Source organism: Arctopsyche grandis, chromosome 6 (assembly GCF_051622035.1).
Source record: "Arctopsyche grandis isolate Sample6627 chromosome 6, ASM5162203v2, whole genome shotgun sequence".
NCBI lineage: Eukaryota > Metazoa > Arthropoda > Insecta > Trichoptera > Hydropsychidae > Arctopsyche > Arctopsyche grandis.
The window spans coordinates 7,304,634-7,326,884 of NC_135360.1; the positions used below are offsets into that span (position 1 = coordinate 7,304,634).

At 37.0% G+C, this 22,251-nt stretch overlaps 1 protein-coding gene across 1 annotated transcript; it reads left to right on the plus strand.

The window, feature by feature from the left end:
- Nucleotides 1-417: 417 nt before the first annotated feature.
- On the plus strand, nt 418-21,835 carry LOC143912555 (uncharacterized). The gene is made up of 4 exons (XM_077431841.1): nt 418-631; nt 19,278-19,370; nt 21,285-21,489; nt 21,629-21,835. The coding sequence occupies exons 1-4, from the start codon at nt 418-420 to the stop codon at nt 21,714-21,716; spliced, it is 600 nt and encodes a 199-aa protein (XP_077287967.1). The 3' UTR covers nt 21,717-21,835.
- The last annotated feature ends 416 nt before the right edge of the window (nt 21,836-22,251 follow it).

Sequence of the window (22,251 nt, forward strand, 5' to 3'; positions counted from 1 at the left end):
TCACACCCTAAAATCGGTCACGATAAAACTGATTTTAGGGTGTGACCGGTTTTCTCGTGACCAGTTTTAGTGTGACGAGTGATCACGTGTGACCGGTTCACATTTGACTACTAATCACCGAACCAAATAAACACATTTAGAAATATCTAGAAATAACAACAAGAGAGTATGCACGTATTTGCACGCGTTGGGGTCGGAGAGCGAGTGTCGCAAAAACGTCGGCGTCCACGAGCAGGAACAGTGCGCGAGTCGCTGTCGTTGGCGGTAGCTGTGTGTAGTCGCAAGGGCGATTGCGAGCGCGCGAGTGAAGTGTCGTGTGACAGTGCAGCGGCGAGTTTCGCACCTGGGCACTGAAGTGACGAGAGTGAAGTAATCAGTAATCGGTAATCAGTAACTAGTAATCGAAGAGTGCGAACCATGGCCGTGGGCAGCGCCGTGTACCAGCCGACGACCGTCACGTACGAGCAGTCGAGCGGGGGCGGGGGCGGGGGCGGCGGCGGCGTGGGGGGCGGCGAAGGGTGGCGGAGGCGCTGGTGCTGGGGGCGCGACGCGGCTGGCAGGGCGCACCACCTCGCCAGGGCCGCCGCCCTCCCCCTCCTCGCAGCTGCCGCCCTCCTCGCCCTTCTCTTCGGTAACACTACACTTTCATTCATTCGTTACCCCCTTATAGGTTATGTATGCTATGTTCTGTTCTGATCACATCAAGGTTCCAACACTCATCGAATGACCAAGAAAAAAAATTTTCAATTTTCTTGTCGCAATCCGTCTACATGCTAATTGCATTTTGCATTTTGCACTTTGCATTTTCCACTCGAAACGGAAAGTGTATATATGTATGTGTATGTGACTCACCTCTCATTAGTCGCGTTTGTTACAAATGTATGCACATATGTATTTACTATTTCGGTATGACGCTCTTGAAAATTTTTGTATGCGTTTGTTGCGGTTTGGAACGGTGCGAGTTCCGTTGACGATTCGAAGAATTGTTGTTTCCAGCTGAAATGAGCGAATCTGAATACGGTCGTTTGCGTTTTTTTTATTTGTTATCTTGGCAATTTGTCGGATGTTTACCGGGAAAATGCGTAACGCTGAGCGATAAAGCTTCTCGTTGTTTTTCCAAGTGGAAATTCGATAATGCTAAACGTACACTGTGAGCCAATCTATGTATTATAGATTCGTGGAATCGAAGTTCGAAATAAACGTAAGTCTTGTTTACTTTTATGCTGTATGCATTAAATGCACAAAATTGCATATGTATTGTATCAATACATTTCTCATGCATGTAGGTTGGTTCCGTTGCGCAAAACTACATCAATTTGAATCAGTCGAAAATGTGTTTTAGTGTGATGATTGATGATGTGATATGAAAAGAACGTAGACATCGCCCACCACTGATTTATGTGTATTGCATTTGATGATTCAAAATGTCGTTTTGTATGAGAAAAATCTTTTTTCTAAGAGTTTCGGAAATTATTCATGAACGTTTAGATATGAAAAATTCCTTCTTTTTGTACAAAAAGAATTTACAATTAGAAAGAATAATAACAGTTGACCAGTATACTGAGGCTAATTCGACAAAATACTCTCTACATAATGTCCACAACAGAACTTTCATGGACAAAACGTTCACTCGATAAGGGCGAAAACCCACATCACGGAACGTGGCACGTGGAACGTCGACAAGTTCTCCTACATTTCTTCAAATATGGAACATATACACCGTTATCAAGCGAGGATAAATACAAGGAAACAATTTTACCGAAAACATTCCAGGGGCTTATTTTGGGACGACGTGTGCTGTGGTCGTTCCATGAATCTGTGCAAGGCAAAACTATGTGCCACATTCATCGCTGTGTGTTTTCGCCCTAAAACGTTCAAGGACAAAACTTTCAAACGACCGACTTCTCATGGACAAAACGTTCATACGCAAAACTTAAAATATGGACTTTGCGAATACATTTATATTAGACTGGTAATCTGTAAAAGCACAATGTAAAGTTTCGTCATCACACGTTTTTTTATTAATTAAAAAATGTCGTTTTGAACGTATGGACGTTTTCTGAGTGAACGTTTTTTTCGTGGAATCATTCTTACTTATCATTGCAAAATTATAAAAATTTGACGTATGTATATATGTAGATAAATGTTACAGTTGCTCATAGTCATTCGCCAATTAAAATTTAAACAATACATTCAACTTATTAGCTGGTGGTGAACAAACAGGAGCACAAAAGGATCTCGGCGAATAAATTCCGTCGCGTGAACATTCTGCCGTGCGAGCATTTATTTGTCCGTGGATCCGTAAACAGCTCTTTATAATGATGCATCGTAAAATATGAACATGGCTGATTCTATTAAACAAAAGTCATACATATTGCTAAACGCTCGATGCGAACAATAATTACGTAGCATAGAAACGAAAACCCGAACGCAACAGATGTGAACTTCATCCCAAACGGAGCTGAACGCCTTCGTCAGCTTTACATCGTATTATTGACTAGATATTACTCACATACTATATAAACCTGGACAACGTGAAAAAATTCACACACACACACACGGAATAAAATCGACTCGATTGAATAAGCGACGATGTGTATAATAATTATAATAAACAGTGAACATTTGCATAACAATGGGTCGTCGAACCAGACACGAACCTATGTAAAATATATAAAGAAGTAGATCGTTGCACTCGAAGGTTATCGCAGATTGGACCTTCTGGAGTTGAACCAGTCGATTTTTATTTCCCCCCCCCCAGAACCACTCTGGCACCAAAACGGCGTATGTTACTCGACCTCGCGTTTTCCTCGAGTCTAGCTTATGAATTATTTTCTCGCTCGACCTTCAACCATCTCGATTCCAATTTTGGTAACGTTTTTAAAACGACACACGCAAGACCCTCTCTTCCTCATTTAGTACTTGTATGTATGTATGTATGTGGTGTTTTCTGCCTGCTAGGTAGCGGTACTTCTGGTTGTTGGGTCTCTTTTTCGTGGTCGTCTTTCTGTATGTGTGTGCACCTTTCGGTCGTGACTCATCGCCTTGTCCAGGTGAGTCATTCGAAATTGGAGCTGACAATGGGAGGGAGAGGGAGATGGACTCGTTCCACTACTCTTCGGTTTGGATCGATCTGCTTGCTCTCCGTGCTTGGTGGAGGGGTTTTCGAGTTCCGCAGCTGGCGATGCATTCGAGAGGTCGCATCTCGTTTGGTAGGTCTTTGGATGGTGGGTTTGTTTGCTTGTTGGATTGTCTCTATGTATTGTAGTACTATATGTAGGTACAGTGGTGCTGTGCCTCGACCCAACACTTCGCAGATACGTATGTAGGCTTTCAAGGTTCTTATACCTATTGAGAAGTCGTGAGATGAGTTTGATGCAATTGTATTGTATGCAATTATGGTTGTAAACTTTACTTTTAAAGAAATCAATTATCGCTTTTGGAGCATTTTCTTCTTTTAATGGTGCTTACGGACTAAACCAACGACGATTTTGGGCCAACTTTTTAACAAGCAGTAGCGCACAAAATATCGAAATAAAAATTAAATTTTAAAATTGAAATTAAATATCAAAATCAAGCTAAAGAGCGAGATTGAGCTAAAATTAGATCATCGTTGATGTTTTGAATTACAACAATGTTTTGAATTACGACGATGCGCATTTAAAACCAGAGAAATATTATAATTTCTCTGCTTACGAGCGAAAAAAAAAATTGTTAAAGTCGTCACGAGATGTTACTGTATTTCTGCCTTCGACGATCGATAAAAAAAAACAATTCATAAAAAAACGCGGTGTCGGATGTCGGTGATTTGTCAAAGGGTTTTTTTTCTTTCGTCGAAGTAAAATTAATAATCGCACATTATCCGATAAAATTTACCTCTGAAATGATTTAATTAATTGATTTATTTCGACGAGAGAAACAATTGAAGACTAAAAAAATTTCGTTTGATAAACCGACAACATACCGGGTTGGGACCATCGCTCGGTCACCCATACTTATACGTGAGATATTCTCAGTAACTGCGCATTACGGGGAAGTAAAAATAATAATTCTTTGATTTTTTTTTTCGATCTTAGTGCGTATCTTCGTTAGTCAAAACATCTTCGACAAACAAAAGTCGAGGATTACCTGTATGTGATTGTTGATGATCTAATTTTGGGTCAATCTCGAAAATTTATTTAAATTGGGCATGTTCTGTTTCAACTTTCAATATTTTATTTTAATTTTAATATATTGATTATAATTTTATTTTGATATTTGAATTTAATTTTAATATAATAATAATATTTTTAATTTTGATATTTAATTTCAATTTTTAAATTTAATTTTTATTTCAATATTTTGTACGCTACTGGTTTTATCCTGCTGGTTAAAACGTTGGACCAAAATCGTCGTTGGTTTGGTCCGTACGCAGCATAAGAAAAAGTCTTTCAACGCCTCCCACATACTTAGTATCCTTGTAATTGCTGGAAGGAGTGATAACTAGAGGTAGGATAGTCACAGTGCTATATATACGTTCTGGCTTGAAGCGTGCCGTGTGCAGATGCTTTGTCTTCGTTTCCAGGACACGTGTTGACCTGTTTTCGAGGCACGTGTGTTATCGGTACACGTGTGGTTTATAGCTATGGGGTCAGCGCCAGGACTTCGTTCGTTTGAGAATGCGGGCATGTGTCACGCGTAAATGACTTTTCAGACATGTGTCGCGGTTGACTGATGACTAGAGGTAGGATAGTCACAGTGCTATCCATTCTTCCATTGTTGTAAATCCTTCGTAAAAAAGGTTCGGCAAACCTTTAACAATGCATTTACAACCTTTGAACAATACACGCCCCCCTCAGGCTCCGGTGACTAGTGATAACTAGAGGTAGGATAGTCACAGTGTTATCCATTGTTCCATTATTGTAAATCCTTTGTAAAAAAGGTTCGGCAAACCTTTAACAATGCATTTACAACCTTTGAACAATACGCGGCACCTTCTGGGTCCGGTGACTAGTGATAACTAAAATCTGTACCTTAATTATACTTAATAGACCGTTTTAAATATTTTCACCTATTGACGAAAGTTTCTTAGAGCTCTATTTGGTTTTTAATTTGCATATAATAAATTCATCCCGACTTACATACAAAAGTAATTTTAAAATATCATATTAACTGCGTTTTGTTAATTTTTCTCCTATTTAGTTGTAAGCTTACAAATACTAATAGAACGCAATAAAGAGCATAAAATATGTGGGAGGAGATGAAAAAAATACCACTTCCCGTCAATTTTGACGGTCACTGAGTGCAACTCATTGTTTTCATTTTCGAATGAGTGTTCAACGTGCTTAATTAATTACGCAACGCTACGATTTTAATGAATTCAAAGAATGGAGAAATTTTTCAAAACCTACTATACAAAGTTTTTCCGACATATGTACAAATCTACAGTTTTCAATTTAATACTAATAAATTTGGAAGGGTATTTTATTTAGGCTACAAAACTTTCCGACAAGGCCCAATTTTTTTGAAGTTTTTTCTTATAACAAGAGATAGGACCGGAAGCGTGCTTTTTCCAGGAAACAGGGCGTTTTCGGCATATTTTCCAGGAAACGGGGCAAACTACAAAGCTAGAGAGCTTAAAAAAAGGTTCATTATAAAAATGAACAAAGCACGATGAACAATGAACGGCGCAAAGTTGGTCCGCTCTTTACTTATAACTTTCTCCCACCTGAGCAACGCCGGGTAAGGGCGAAATACACAGCACGGCACGTGGAACGTCGACAAGTTCTCATACATTTCTTCAAATATGGGATACACTGTTATCGATCACTGTCAAGCAAAGATAAATACAAGGATAAAATTTTACCGAAAACGCTCCAGGGGATCATTTTGAGACGGTGCGTGCTGGGCGTTCCATAAATATGTGCAAGGCACGGCCCCTTTTTTTTTTGCACGTTTAAAACCATGTGCCACGTTCATCGCTTTGTGTTTTCGCTCTAATTCGACATCGGAATATATCATAAACAAATATTTATTTTAATCTAAATTTCATACAAGTGTGTAAATAAAACGCAATTGATGAAGAAGTTTCAAAGATTATAATTCACGGAAAAGTGATCATTTTCACTTTTAATTTATTTATTCATTCGCATTACTTTCACGCAGCTATATAAAAATACGTACACAAAAAATGCGAATTAAAATTGACTTATGAATGTAAGCAATGCGTTAACGCACCGTGACGACACAAATAGACTAGCAAATACACAAAAAAACAAATAGACATATAAAATAACCAGCAGAATAGACTAGTGGTTAGCATATAATGCTTTGAACAGAGTGGTCACAGGTTAAAGTCCCGCTGGTTAATATATATATATATATATATATATATATATATATATATATATATATATATATATATATATTTATATACTTTGTATAGTACTAATAATATTTGTGTCAAATATACAATGTTTCTGGGCAGGAATGTGCATTGTGGTTACCTATTAGGCCTTCCTGGTATAGATTAAGATATATCTAAGCTTAATAACTAATTATTTATTTATTTATAGTTAGTTTTGGACCATTGTGGCATTACAGGAAGAACCTAATGCGCCACAGTAGCCTACATTTGATAAAGACAAACAAAAAATAAAGCAAAAAATGCCCACATTTATGTATATATAATATAATTACTAGTGTTGTTGTAGTGTATCAACGAGTGGTTTTGAAAGGGTACCATTTATCGGCCTGGCAAATAAAAATAATACCCCTCTCTAAAATAGCTCGCACGACAGATTCGGTTTTCAAAAGTCAAATGGGTTGCCAGTAACAAAAATAAAATTTGACAAAAGTATATACCGACCCTAACAACCTTATCTTAAATGAACCCTAACTTAACCTAAGGGCCGGGCCGCACCGTGCAACTTTGTCGGCCGACTTGTTGCGCGACACGAAAAAATGTATGGAAATGTGTGCGACAAACAAGTTGACGAGTGTGGCATGTCCCATCTACCTGCATGCATTGGTCTGGTCGCCCTCAACCAAGTTGTTGCGACCTGGCCCTAACCTAACCTAACCCTTAAATAAATAAGTGTTGGCTGCTAAGATATTACTATTACCCAGTGAAAATGTAACTGGTTATGGTTATTTATTTTTGTTTCTGGCAATTAGTTTGATGTTTGATTTGCCGGGCGAACGCCGATTCTGTCGTGCGAGCTATTTCGGAGATGTTGATTTGACATTGTGACACAGCCGCGCCAAAATTATTATCCCGTTTTGAAATGGAATTGATACATAAACCACTCCTGAGGCTATTGTCCACAGCTCTTTCAGCTAGCATAGCCTTTGCGGCCAATTTGCATGTATATTATATTATTATTATACAAATTCACAAGGGGTTACCTGTCATGGCCGCCGCTCGACTAACTCCAGAATATTTGCAGAAGTATGTGCTATTTTCGATCATTTTCTGAACGCGATGATGTATTTATAGTGTTCGAGGTTGATTTGTATTGATTTTCGATGAATTTTTGATACGTAGTTCGGTCGGTTGCTGGTTAATTGCTCGTTTCTTCGCTTCTGTTGCACCCGTTTTCCTTGAAAAGTGCATTGATTATTGCATTCGATGCACGACGCATCGTATGCTTCATTTGCACTATTAATCAATGTATCGTCGTATGCAAGTGTGAATTATTTGTGTGCCGAAATTGCCGAGTTGTATTAGGCGTTGTTGTTACCTTTTGGTATTGAGTGCGCCGCGGATTAGGATGAGGGTCAAAATTAAGCGGAATTTTTGTATAATAATGATTTTTAAAGGTCGACTGGTAGCCGTTTTGTGAGGTCGTCAATTGGCTGGTTGGTTTTGTTTTTAATTTAGCTTATTTGTTGATGGAAAGGTGTGGAATTTTATACTTTGTATAGTGTTTTGCTGTTGATTGAAATATGTACAGTGGAACGTCGATTATGCGGATTACATATATTATTTATATAATGGGTATAAATATATTTACGAGTAGTCGAGACGGAAAAACTGGATTTGTGTAAGGTCAGGCACGGTTGATGTGAAACTTTCGAGCTTATTTTGTGGTTTTTTTACAATTAAGTTGCCATTTTAGAGTTTTATACAGCAAATTCGCACTATGTATCTATCAATTGTTTTATACATATACTCGGATTCAAGCAGAGCAAGCAGATATACATATATATACGTGCCCGTATTTTTCGTTACGTTCTCCGTAACGTTTTTTCGGTGAATCGTCTCTAAGGTGATACGATTTTTGCATATTGATTTGATTTTTTTCACAATTTTTACATTATGAGTTGCCATTTTATACAACAAATTCGAGGATGCGGTGCATCCGCTCTAAAATCGCCAGACAAATTGAACGACAGATTAACGGACGGCTGCTTTAAATGCAATTCTCATCTTCTCGAATGATATATTGCACATCAGATGCCGGGTAACCTTTCGATGTGCACAGATGCAATTATTAAAATGGTAATTATTAAAATTGAGTTGGATCTTTCAGGCGAGTTTAATAAGGCAAGATTCGATAAGTTCCGAATCTTGCCTTATTAAACTCGCCAGAAAGATCCAACTCAATTTTAATAATTGCATCTGTGCACATCGAAAGGTTACTCGTCATCTGATGTGCAATATATCATTCGAGAAAACGAGAATTACGTTTAAAGCTGCCGTTCTGTTAATCTGGCGATTTTAGAGCGGATGAACCAAACCCCAAATTCGACTCTCTCAATTATTTTTTTTATATGTAACATTAATTTATATTCTCTTAAAAATTGAAGTTGAATGAGATAGAACTATGCACTTTTCGTTACCTCTTCCGTAACGGTTAATTGTCGTATTCATTTTGATATTAAGTTAAACCACATTCAAAGCAGTTTTTGGGTTTTAGCTCGAGTGTAAGTTTTATTCGGCGTATTTAAGATATCAAATAATTTATTATCTTTTAATAAAGAAATATACTTTATTTAAAAAAATCGACTGGACGCAATTTGCTATACTGTTTTTTGCGGGCTGTTTATTATTATTTAATTAAATGCAATCAGGAAATTTGAAAAGAATGAGGAATCAGCAGAAAAAAGTTTCGGAAGACATGAATTTTGAAATATTTGAAAAATTATTTTATATTTTTGTACCTTTCTGATCTTTTTGTTGAATAATATTCCAAAAAAACCTACTATTTTTTTTTTATAGATTTCTTAAATAAATTATTTTGTTTTTGTACAATTTGACGTGTGATTTATTGTTAAAAGTAAAACCCAGCGTATCGTTTGTTAGGTTTTTTGCATATTGATATGCATATAAATGAAACACTTTGATTTTTACATATTTTTAGAATAGACGAATAGACGCAGTTCTACGTCAAGATTTATATACTTATACATACATATATATTATTAAAACCACAGTCAAACCCACTGTGCATTGATTTTAATCATATATGTATTCCGCATTACAAAACGATATCAATTCGTCGCAAAAGGAAACCAAAATGACGCATCGAAGCTTCACGACAATCCTTTATCCAAGTCGAATCAATACAAAAAACACGAGGCGTCGCCCAGGACTCGAGAATGAGAACCTACACACACATACACAGGCGACTATGTAGCTATCAACAGTTTTAGAAGCTCCAATATCGACAGGTGGTCGTACTCAAATCAACAGGTGCTTCGCCAATATACCGGACGTCGACTCATTTTATATTATAGTCAGATTTCCCAATACTTGGGAAATCATATTATATTTAGCGTTTGCTATTTTGCAGTGGGGTGCGTAGGCGCCGCACAGTGGTCCCACTATGCAAAGCCGATTTGCATTATTATTTCGTTCGTTTATTAGCCCGTTAGGCGATAGGGTTTATTGCTTACGTGGGAAGTTGGGTATTTCCGTTGCAGTTCGCGTAGGCAACCATTTGTCTGCCAGAATTGTATGATACTTACATATATGCCGTGGTAAATGAACTCTGTAGCGTAGTCAAGATGCTTTCCTTGTCGAAGGTGCTTTCCTTGAATGCTGGATGCGAATCATGCGGGATCACCTTCGTTCGTTGAGATTTGATGATATTATGGTTCGAAAGAATTGCTTTTGCCATATGCAGGATTCTCTGGGAAAAAAAATGGAGCCAATGTCGTCAGGGTTGGGTAAAAATATTTATATGTAATTGGCGTAGCCGATGGATCCAATTATATTTTCCCCATGATGCCATTTTGCCTCTGAGCGTCATTTATATTTTGCCATTTTGCACCTGAGGTAGAGTCTGTTCAAGAAACGAGTGATCTGGGTGACAGTATTAGTGTATGTATATACATGCAGTGGTCATTAGTAGTCACCGGAGCCTGAGGGGGCCGTGTATTGTTCAAAGGTTGTAAATGCATTGTTAAAGGTTTGCCGAACAATGGATAGCACTGTCACTATCCTACCTCTAGTCATTAGTTTCGCTTCGGCGTTCGACGTAGGAGGACGTATCGTCGCTTTTTCATACACGGTGGTTACAAAGTTCCCAATACATAAGTAATATAAAAAAATTGTTAGTTATTTTTTTCAACAATGTAAAAGTATAGGTATAATACAGTCGTGCATGATGTAGTGGTGGGGCATGTGCGCTCCGGTATTTCCCTCCGCCAAAACCAGATAATAATCCAAAAAAACCCGTCAATTCCGTTTCAAAATTCCAGAAATAAATAAATTAAAGAAATAAAAAAATAAAGAGATATAAATAAATTTAGATAACAAAAAAGTTCCTTTTGTTTCATTTTTGAGAAAATCTTTAAAAAATTAATATATGTATATGCGTAACGGGTCTACGTGACGAGCCAGAATGTTAAATGACAGAAAACACAAATATTGGAAGGCAAAGATCGAAAATCGAAAGATCTTAAGTCGAAAGATCTAAAAAAAAGGGTGCATGGTAAACGGTACATACTCACTTAATTTGCGCGAGCAGGGTACAACAGGAACAAGAGGAACAGGCTTTTCCTCCCGTATTCTGCGCACGCACATTAATACGGGAGGAAATGCCTGTTCCTCTTGTTCCTGTTGTATCCTGCTCGCGCAAATTAAGTGAGTATGTACCGTTTACCATGCATCCTTTTTTTTGATCTTTCGACTTAAGATCTTTCGATTTTCGATCTTTGCCTTCCGATATTTGTGTTTTCTGTAATTTAACATTCTGGCTCGTCACGGAGACCGATGCGTAACGCATACTTTGCAGTCAACCGGTAGTTACGAACACTGTCAACCAGGTCGCTCGTTTCTTGAACAGACTCTACATATGCAAATTTATAGATAATTTTTTTGATATATTCAAATAGTGGTGACATATTGGGTGGGATGGTTTCTGCCAGATTTATGAGGAACCGTTTCAACAATAAAATCAGATATATTGGCAAACTCTGATAGGGAATGATCGATTTGGGGTCACAAATATCCAAGTTGACTAGCAGCACTACAGATACCACTCGGAATAAATAATTTTCAATCTACGGGATCGAACCTTTTGTGTTAAGCATTAATGCAACCACTAAGCTATGCTGCTGACTAATATGCATATACAGGTATTTATAATATATTAAAACGAAAGCGATGTACATATGTATGTATTTATTGTTTTTATTTTTCATGGATAAGTATTTAGAATTCAAAAAATAATAATACAACTATCAGAAGTTCCAAAGAATGTAGGAGATTGCAACGTAACCACTGATGATTTGTACGCGAATGGCCGTGCGAATCGTGGGGATGCATTGAAAATTGAAAAATATTAATTTGTATGTACATATACCGTGAGTATATACGAATGTAAGAACGCGCCGTGACCAAGAGTACCCAAACAATGCTCATTTGTACTCGGACGGCTGGGTGAGCCTGCATGCTGAAACAGTAGCGACAATAGTCTCGGATGTGGTTCACGTATCAGTTCCTTGCCAAAACCACTAGTTGAAATATCAACGGGCACAACACTAGTTATAAATACTAAAGAGGGCCGGAAAGCTTATGTTACTAGTGTTTTTAAAAGCGATTGCAAATTTCCTACATAATTAGGAAATTAAATTTAAGGTAAGGCTCCAACGGTCGACCAGTTTTGGACCTGACCCATTAGGCTTAGGGAGAAAACACACAGCGGTGAATGTGGCACATGATTTTTTTTTTTAGATACTTTTAAACATGTGTAAAAAATGTGTCGTGCCATGTAGTTTCGTGCCGGGCATTCGTGGAACGCACAGCATGCCCCCCCCCCCCCAATTACTCTCTGGAACTTTTTCGGTAAAATTGTATGCTTGTATTTATCCTTGCTTGACAGTGATCGATAACGGCGTGTCCCATATTTGAAGAAATGTAGGAGACCACCCACAGCGAGGAGAAATGCACACGATGTGCCGTTCACCGCTGTGTGTTTTCGCCCTTACTCTTCTCGTATCCCTGTCGCGTTGACGCTAACCGTTAAGGTACTGTTCAATGGAACTGTATATAACTATTGTATCAAACAAATTGATCAGATTAGATTACGTTAAGGTAACCAACCCCGCCGATTACAATGGATTGCCATGAATAATTTTACTTGTAATTAATGTAATCAACGATCGAACGACTGCTTTTTTTTGTATTAAACATCAATTTTAAAACACGACCTACTGCGATAAGATCAGCTTTTTTTTACCTACGCTTATTTATAATTCACAAAAAGCACGCATACGCTTATAAAAACGCACACTATATATAAAAAGCGCCCAGTGTGCATCGAATCCTAAATAAGGGCGCAGAAACAGTAGTACGTGGCACGATTTTGTTTAGATAGTTGTGCACATGTAAAAAAAAAAACGCTAGCACGCCTGCTCTATGCCAGGCCAAATATCACCCCCTGGAGTGTTTTCGGTGTTATATTTGGGTATGATGGTGCATTTATAAAAATCACTTCGCTCCTTAAAACGAATCATTTGCGCATTAGAATAAAATATATTGTGCATTAAATAAATATATATTTCTGTTAAACAAAAAAAATTTTGTACTTGTAATGCAATATTTTATTTGCAGTCTAAAATAAAAAAAAAATGTTTCGATCATATGTACATATATGTATATAACAATTAAGAGGTGCGCAGTTAAAAAACATAAAATGACAAATTAAAAATATGGTGCTTAATATATATAAATAGGATATGGTAATGCGCATTTCATTCATTTTAGGTTGCTTTATATTTTTCTTTTGTAAAAGTAATTTATTAAATACTGACCTAATTTAAACAATACATTTATAGTTTTTCAAGTGATTCAAGTTTTTGTATTATTTTTTTTATTTATTAATGGGTTTTAGTATTATTTCTTATTTAAATTTTTTAAGTGTTCAAATATTATATTAAAGAAACATAATTTTTGTATGTGTTCTTTTGCTGTTTCTTCTTTAATATTATACCTATATTAGAAAATATTTTTAAATTGTACATTTATATATTTAATATATTTTTAATTGGCACAAATTTTATGAAATGCTCGCGATAAATGCGCTTTTTTTTTTGTTGTAAAATACGCATTTAAATTGTCCCCATATATTTTCCTTTTATTGACATGAGTGATCGATAACGGTGATTCCCATATTTGAAGAAATGTTCGAGAAATCTGTCGAAATAATAAGATCGTACGAATTAACAATGACACAATGCACGCCCATTCACTGTTGGAGTCTACCTAGGCTTGCCGTGCCGTACGCTAATGTGTGTCTGGTTAACTCGGTTATCCCGAGACTCAATGTTTCCTCTCAGTATCCCCTTATGTATCTCCAATATTATTAATTAAATCAGTATTAATATAATTGTATAATGCATTCAATACTAAGCAAGTTCAACTGTATTTTATATACATATGTATGTACATAAGGTACACCTATCACTTTCTAAAACCCACAAAGTTTACATAATGCATCAGCTACTTCATATGTATGTACGTATGTAAAATGCATGCAAGTCTTTCCATCACTGATTCAATTGCCCAATGTGCATCGGTTTAATGCACTGTTTTTTTCATTGTCTGTCGTCAGAATCGTTTGTCCACCTTTGGTAGTCCATTGTTCCACGGCTGTTGACTTTTAATATATGTTATACATGCGTGCGTGTAAACGGTAGTCTGTCGATTTGTATGTAAAACTGTGATGCGGATCCTCGTTTCCGGTAGTTGGTTTCCGACAGGAAGTCCACCTGTGAATCGACTCCTGAATTGATACGAAGATGAACAGGACGGTGTATAAATATTGTGCGTTGCACAATACATGGGTTTTATTTTTACCTAATGGAATTGAGTACTATACACATGTATAAAAGCAAGCTCTTCTTCCATCCCCCTCTTTGTTTTATATTGGATCTCGATCCGGTTTTCCAGGAGAACCTGTCTTGAACCCTGTTTGAACTACTGTTTACCCAGCCTTTTGCAGATTGAGCTTATCTGCTTATCTCGAGAACTTTGTGTCGGCCTACCGGTCTTTCATTTCCCTATGTTTCGTAAAGGATGCTTTTTTTGACGCTTGTTTGGTTGTTTAATATATTTAGTCAGCAGCATAGCTCGGTCGTTAAGCTTCTGCCTAGCACCGAGAGGCGCCGGGTTCGATCCCATGAGATTGAAAATAATTTTTCTGAGTATATCTGTAGTGCCGGTCTCCGTGACGAGCCGGAATGTTAAATTATAGAAAACGCAAATATCGCAAGGCAAATATCGAAAAATCGAAAAAAAAGGGTGCATGGTAAACGGTACATACTCACTTAATTTGCGCGAGCAGGATACAATAGGAACAAGAGGAACAGCCTTTTCCTCCCGTATTAATGTGCGCGCGCAGAATACGGGAGGAAAAGCCTGTTCCTCTTGTTCCTGTTGTGCCCTGCTCGCGCAAATTAAGTGAGTATGTACCGTTTACGATGCACCCTTTTTTTTGATCTTTCGACTTAAGATCTTTCGATTTTCAATCTTTGCCTTCCGATATTTTTGTTTTCTGTAATTTAACATTCTGGCTCGTCACGTAGACCCCTGTAGTGCTGCTGGTCAAACTTGGATATTTGTGACTCCAGGTCGATCGTTTCCTATCAGAGTTTGCCAATTTTTCTGATTTCATTGTTGAAACGGTTCCCGATTAAATTTGCTAAAATCTTCTTACCTACTATGTATGTCACCACTATTTGATTATGATTAATGTACAATAAAATTTATGTACAATTCATAGATGTCTCCATAATTACGAGTTTTCAGTGTCTCGTAATTTATTGACTTGTGTAATAAAAATGCTGCATTGTTTGTAATTGACCAAGAAGGCGCATTTGGGTTTACCTGTAAGGCCTTCCTGGTATGTAAATATGTAAAAAATAAAAATACGACCAGTGGCGTGGACTAGTTAGCATATTATGCTTTCGAGCAGATTGATCATGGGTTCGAGTCCCATTAGAGTCTCACTGCTGGACAGACTTTGGTTTGTGACTCCAGGTCGATCGTTTCTTATCAGAGTTTGACAATTTTTCTGATTTTAATTAAAACGGTTCCTGTAAAATCTCCTTTACTATCTCTCTTGCTAATCTCAAGTTATTCAGCATCTTGAGCGTTCGCCAATTTGATTATAAAATGCTGCAAAAATTTCTCCATAAATGTCACTGTGGATGTTTGTATGAATTTGTATAAAATGCTTATGTATATTGATTGATTTTATTGTATCTGTATGAGTGCACTCGTCGCTTTGGAGCGATCTGTAAAGGCGAGTGTTCATGTTCTATGACATAACATATACAAACCAGCAACATGGTTAGTGGTTAGCGTGTGATGCTGAGTGGTCAAGTGTTCTATCCGTAGCCCGATGCTGCTGGTCAGACCTTAAATATATATGACTGCAGGTCGATAGTTTCCTATCAGAGTTTATCTGATTTCATTGTAAACGGTTCCATCAAATTGGCGAACACCTTTCCTGTATCTGGAAAATTCGAGTTTATAGCATCTTGAATTTGCTGATATTATAAATATACTACTCACTCTGTAAAATGTATTTATTTCTCGAAATATTAGTATTATTATCGAATTTGTCCATATATGTATATGTTAATCTCTATGATAATGTGCAAACTTAATTGTTTATCAATGTTTGTAATGCTTGTATTTAAATATGTACTAATATCGGCTGATAGTTTCGGTAGTTTAAGAATCTTGTTTTGCGGAAATTTCATTGTTGGGCAGCACATTGAAGATTTTTGCTCAAGAGCCATTACAATCTTGGCATTCTTAATAAGAGTCGGTAAACCTTTTCAGGGTGCTTACGTGCATCGAATTCTACATATGTGAGTCGTTAGTACGAAAAATTCTTGAGTATTCTTCTATTATATGGAGTCCTAGTTAGTCGATTGCTTGAAAATTGTTTCTCAGATATAATTATATGACAATTTACGGCCGCTATACTTGGCTCTATCCTAGTGACTATCTTGATTGATTTTTAAATGCTATTTATTATTACTAAATTATGTTCACGATACATCTTATATATATTTTAATACTGATCTACTGATAAAAACCTATTAACAAGTAGTGACTATCTGGTGGGAGCACTAGGCTGTAATTCTCTCTGAGTCACGACATAGAGTATATTTAAGAAAACCTTTCTGCAAATTGCTAGTTGGTTTGGTAAGCAATCCTCAAATTCTTGCGAAATTGAGGTCCAATGTTTCCAGTCAACTCGGGTACATTACATACCGCAGTCTATTCTCTTCTCCTATGGCACGTACCAATTTGATGGCTTCATCACTTGCCGCAGGGGCCATCAAGCTGCTAATCCAGATTACTGTTAGCTTAGATGTGATTAATCTAAAATATATCTGATCTGTTTTCATACATAATTTAATTATTGAATTATTCATATCGTTGCGTAGGGGTGGGTTCAGGATCCAAATGAACGGCAATAGTCGCTTCACAGCATTTATTCAACGATTCAGGAGGTCCACACGTAACCACCGCTCAATCCAGAATGATCTGATCTACCGTGTGTACCTACTTATAAAGGACAAATTGCTCACCACAGCTTCCCCGATCCTTTTATTGTATATACACGTAAAGTTCTACCGTGGCGAGTCTATTGTTCTGTGAGAACTCCAGTGTATCCTTTGTTCGGGCACTTACTGAGTTCCGTTAGCCTAATCCGGGGTCGCTACTGTTCAACTACGAATGCACTTAGACAGTGGATACTCTCTCTCCTGTTCCCACGTTACAATATACATATATGTAGGATCAGGATGCGAGGAATTCTGAATGATTTGAATGGCGCTTATTATGCGTCTTTACGTCAGGTCTGCCAAAGTTACTTAGTTACCCAAAATATATTTTTATATACAAAATTAAATTCAAAACGGATAAAAACTTGTCTTGTTAGCACTGAAGCATTTTATATGTCTCGTAGCATTTGTGTGAATTATTCTACAACGTCTATTCTCAATTATATATTCAACTGAATATATATGAGTAGCACAAACAGGCATACTATATTTACAACACTGAATTGGAGCATTAAATGTAGTCTTTATTACCTCAACTAAGTCAAAGCTTTTCCACACATCGTCAAAGTATATGCAGACTCTTATCTAAATAGGACTTCAGAGTAGTAAAATTATGCTACAGAGATAAAAATTCAAATATCATGTGGGATATTTTTTTCACCATATTAGACGCGGTGAATATAATATACATACATACATTTCATATTGAATCAAATAACCACACTCGTTTTTACAACATACTGTTATTGAATTTCAAATTATGTATTTCTCAATCAAGATATCGTATTTCATTATGTATGTATTATGTTTACCTTTGAGGGGTCATCGGTGAGTCATACAAAGAAAATTCATCGACAATCGTCGACCAATAAGAAACTAGGTACTACGTATAATTTTAAAATACTATCGAATTTTAAAAATCAAAAATATATTTTTTTCCGTAATATTATGAGCTAATTTTGCTAATTTTTCACTTGACCACGTTTATAAGGGTTGGTTTTCAATCTCAATATTTTTTTTATTTTATCTGAACGTACCAATTCGAGCCGTAAATGATTTTAAATTACAATATGAAATGTTTTAGGTGGGGCCGCTCATCGTTCGAAAGTGAGCGTGAGCGAGTGAGATGGAGTGATGCGCTCTCGCTCTTGCATTATCCCATACAACAGCATTTTTAACTCAATTTAAAATAGATACTGTCATGCTTTGGAGTGATGACAGATCTGTCATATTCGATGTATGACAGATCGCTCCAAAGCGACGAGGCCACGAATACAGATACAATACAATCAATATACATAAGCATTTTATATAATGCGAATTCATACAAACATCCACAGTGACATTTATGGAGCTTTTTATAATAAAATTAGCGAACCTCAAGACGCTGAATAACTTGAGATTAGCAAGAGAGATAGGAAAGGGGATGCCAATTTTTATAGGCAAACTCCGATAAAAAAAGATCGACCTGAAGTAACAAACCAGCGAGATGAAGAATGGAGAGCGCATCACTCTATCTCACTCGCTCACGCTCACTTTCGAACGATAAGTGACCTCTTAACATTCGTTAGGTAATTAATTATAAGCAATAAAACAATCACAATCATTAGAAAAAAGATGTGACTATTGATTCCAATACTCACTTTCGGCACGGCAATACTTTATTTTGCATTAAAGACTGTAAAAATTATTCCTTTTTTTTTAACGCTCATGCATCTTAAACGAGAGAAAGCCAACAAGAATCATTGTCATATTCGAATTCAATGAGTCAAACTTAGTGAAGATTGATTAGTTTGCGGTAATTTCTCTGTTGCTCAGTGTAATCCGAGCTAAAATTAATTATAAACCAGTTGTTGCATACTCGGACGTGTCTATTTATATGTCATAATATAAATGCAAGATCTTTTATGCCTGTTTGTATTTGTTCAGCTCTTCAATATGGCACTTATTGTATGCGAAAACTCGTTTGACGAGCGGACAACATGCAAATCCTCTAATTGCACGCTCGTAAACCATCGTCGCATAGTTTGAATGCAAGTTTACACGGTGATCGATCGTCGTCGATTCATATTAAACGAATTATGATGGATGTGGAGTACGATTCGAATTGTTTCCGATTTGTTATGTGTGTGTGCGCGTCTGTGATTGTTTTGCGTAGCGCTCCTATAGAATTGTCCATTGTTTTGTGTCTCCGTTCGTTCGGAACTAATCGTTTCCTATTTTGAAAGCTCTGTATTAATATTGTTTGTATGATTTGTTTGCAGGAATCAAATTGATTATCGACGGCTCGCTGAGCTCCGCCACAGCCTCGCTTATAATCGGAGTGCTCCTTTTGATAGTTGGATTAGGATTAGCCGGTGAGTAAATTTGCTTCGTCTAATCGTTTCATCTACATTGAACTTTGATTTGTAATAATACATATAGTAACGTAGAAATTGGGTGGTGGGTGCTCGTCAACCGTTGGTTTACTAGCACTGATCACCTGACCTCGCGTTCGTGCCTAAAAGGCCTCGCCGTATGAATAAACTGAAACAACCAATAAGGTCTCGCGATCCATCGACCAATGAGCTCTCAGCTACATACTATAAATTTTCGGCGGATCTGTTCCGGGCTTCGTTCGGAGCTGGCTCGTCGATTGATCAAGAACAATACACTACCTCTACTACTACCCGCTGCGACTTTCTCTCTGATCTCGGAAACCCCTTTACATGTCCACGCCACTGTTTTTACACGGCTTCGCTTGGTATTTGTAATGTAAACCGCTTAAAGATGACTAATCAAATATTAAAAACTTATTTGAATTGAAAAAAAATATATATTTGACGACAGGCAATCAGAAATTACAAAAACACAATGAATGTTTTATTTTATATACATATAACGGAACGGGAACTGAAAAGATAATCTTGATCTGGAACTGAACAAAGAATCCGGATTCGGAACTGAAAAAGGAATTGGGATCCAGAAATGAAAAAGGAATCTGGTGGATACGGAAATGAAAAAGGAATCGGGATCCGGAACTGAAACAGGAATCGGGATCCGGAACTGAAACAGGAATCCGGAACAGGAACTGAAAAAGGAATCGAAATCGATATCGATGTCGTCATAGAAAATTATATTTTTTGATAACGTCACGGATTCTACCACCCAAACCTTACATACATTAAACCTTACAAAGTCTCTTACGAAATTATATATTAGATTTTAAAAGAATGATCGTTTTTTTCAGTATTTTTTTTTAAATTTATATCAGGAAGGACTAACAGGTAACCCCAACGCGCCTTCTTGGCCAGGAAAATTGTACATTTGATACAGATATTATTAGTATTATACAAAGTAAATACACATCAATTAACTTTCACAGATACAACTATGATCAAATTTGTAAGTTTGCAGCATTTTATACTATTCGCTATGTGTGTGCGCTCTTATGGGAGAAAGTCCTCTCACTCACCTTCTCTCTAGCGTTCCGGTTACTACCCACTTCTCTAGACTCTCCACACCCTTCCTGACAGTATGGCCTAAGTAGGAAATAATGCTTTTTCTACATATTGTAGAGTCTCTCTGAAATTGCCAGCTCTTTGAGGATAGAGATGTTCATGCGTCTTGGAATGAGCATGAACATCTGCCTTCAGCACCACATTTCGTAGGCATCTGAGAAGTCCTTTACTATCTTTTTAGCGCCGATGTTTCGACTCCATACCAGCAGCATAGATCAGTGGTTAGCATGTAATGCTTTCAATAGTGTTGTCACGGGTTCAATCCCTGACTGTGCTGTTGGCCAGACCTTGATATGCGACTTCAAAATCGATCTTTTACCAATTCATCTGATTTCATTGAAACGTGAGGGTGAAGTTGGCAACCCTGTTATATTTCTCCTAAAATTCACAGCATTTCGAATTTGCTAATTTATAAAATGCTGCAAAGTTTGTAATTGGCCTTGAATTATACCCAAGTTCAATGTTTGACTATAGATGTCTTGTAAAATAAATAAATATACAATGCAATGGGGATCATGAGAGATCGTACCAGACGGAGACTATAGATAATAGTGCCGGTTTACTCTCAGATTAGTATGTAAATGCGTAAGAATAACATAATCAGCCGTTTTTTTTAATGTAATTGTAGGTTTTTGTCTAAGATCAGGTTTAGTATTTGCAAAGTTTGATAAGTGTAATTTTGGATTTGAAAGAGAAGCAGTTTAGTTTGATGAATGTACCCATGTAAGGTTTGCGCCAATATTGATGCTTTGTATAATTGTATGTTTTCAGGTTTAGTAATACGCATTATGGTGCGACGACACAGTGGATGGTCCGACGGGAACAAAGGCGTGGAAGCCGGCGGAGGAATCACCGGTGCCACTCTCGGTGCTCCGAACCCTTCGACCGACCCTCTCGTAGCGTCTCAATACGCACCAGTACGAGACGCTCCCCCTGCAGATGACGAACGTCGTCAGCTCATGGACAACAAAGAATGGTAACATTACTAATATGACTGATCGCATATGCTCAAAGTGTAATATGTTCTTTGTCGAGTTGAATTCGGGACGTCAGTAGTGGAAACAAAACTCGGCTTGGAATGGTTATATATATTTCAATAGGCCTTTTGATTTCAGCTTGAGCAGTGCGGAGGAGAGCGATCGCATGCTGGAGTCCGACCCGAGGATAGTCTTGCGTCCGTCGAAGAACGTAGAAGACGCTTAATAGATCTGAGCGGCTGATAATCGATCGTGTTATTATACTACACAGTGTTTATCATCAAGATTGTGCTGAGAAATATAATTATAAATGAAAAAAAATAATACAAACGAAACTTTTACATGCGTATGTATGCGTACATTATATCCCTATATAAACATGTTCATACATACATACATATATATATGTTTGAGAGATCTTATATTGAATAAATTTACAGAGGATCCTGTCCATTAGATGGTGTATATGTATGTGCTACATATGTATATACATTTTAATTTTTTTTCGTTGTATAAAATAAATGCTATCATTCCATTTCGGGTTATATTTTATGTGCATATATTCAAAATATTGCGCAATCACATATTTATCGTGTGTTTATATAATATATATATATTTAAAATATATTAACTATACATGTTTAATATAGTCGTAGAAATATTTTGTTTTAACCTTTTGATTGCCGCTGCTGAATGTTTGTATACAAATCTGTTGAATTTTCTACTGGAAAGTTTAAAGTCGTAGATTTAAGTTGATGATA

Coding starts and splice junctions, on each gene's coding strand:
- LOC143912555 (XM_077431841.1), top strand. CDS start 418: ATGGCCGTGGGCAGCGCCGTGTACCAGCCGACGACCGTCACGTACGAG. Junction 632..19,277: donor CCTCCTCGCCCTTCTCTTCG/GTAACACTACAC, acceptor ATTTGTTTGCAG/GAATCAAATTGATTATCGAC. Junction 21,490..21,628: donor CTCATGGACAACAAAGAATG/GTAACATTACTA, acceptor TTTTGATTTCAG/CTTGAGCAGTGCGGAGGAGA.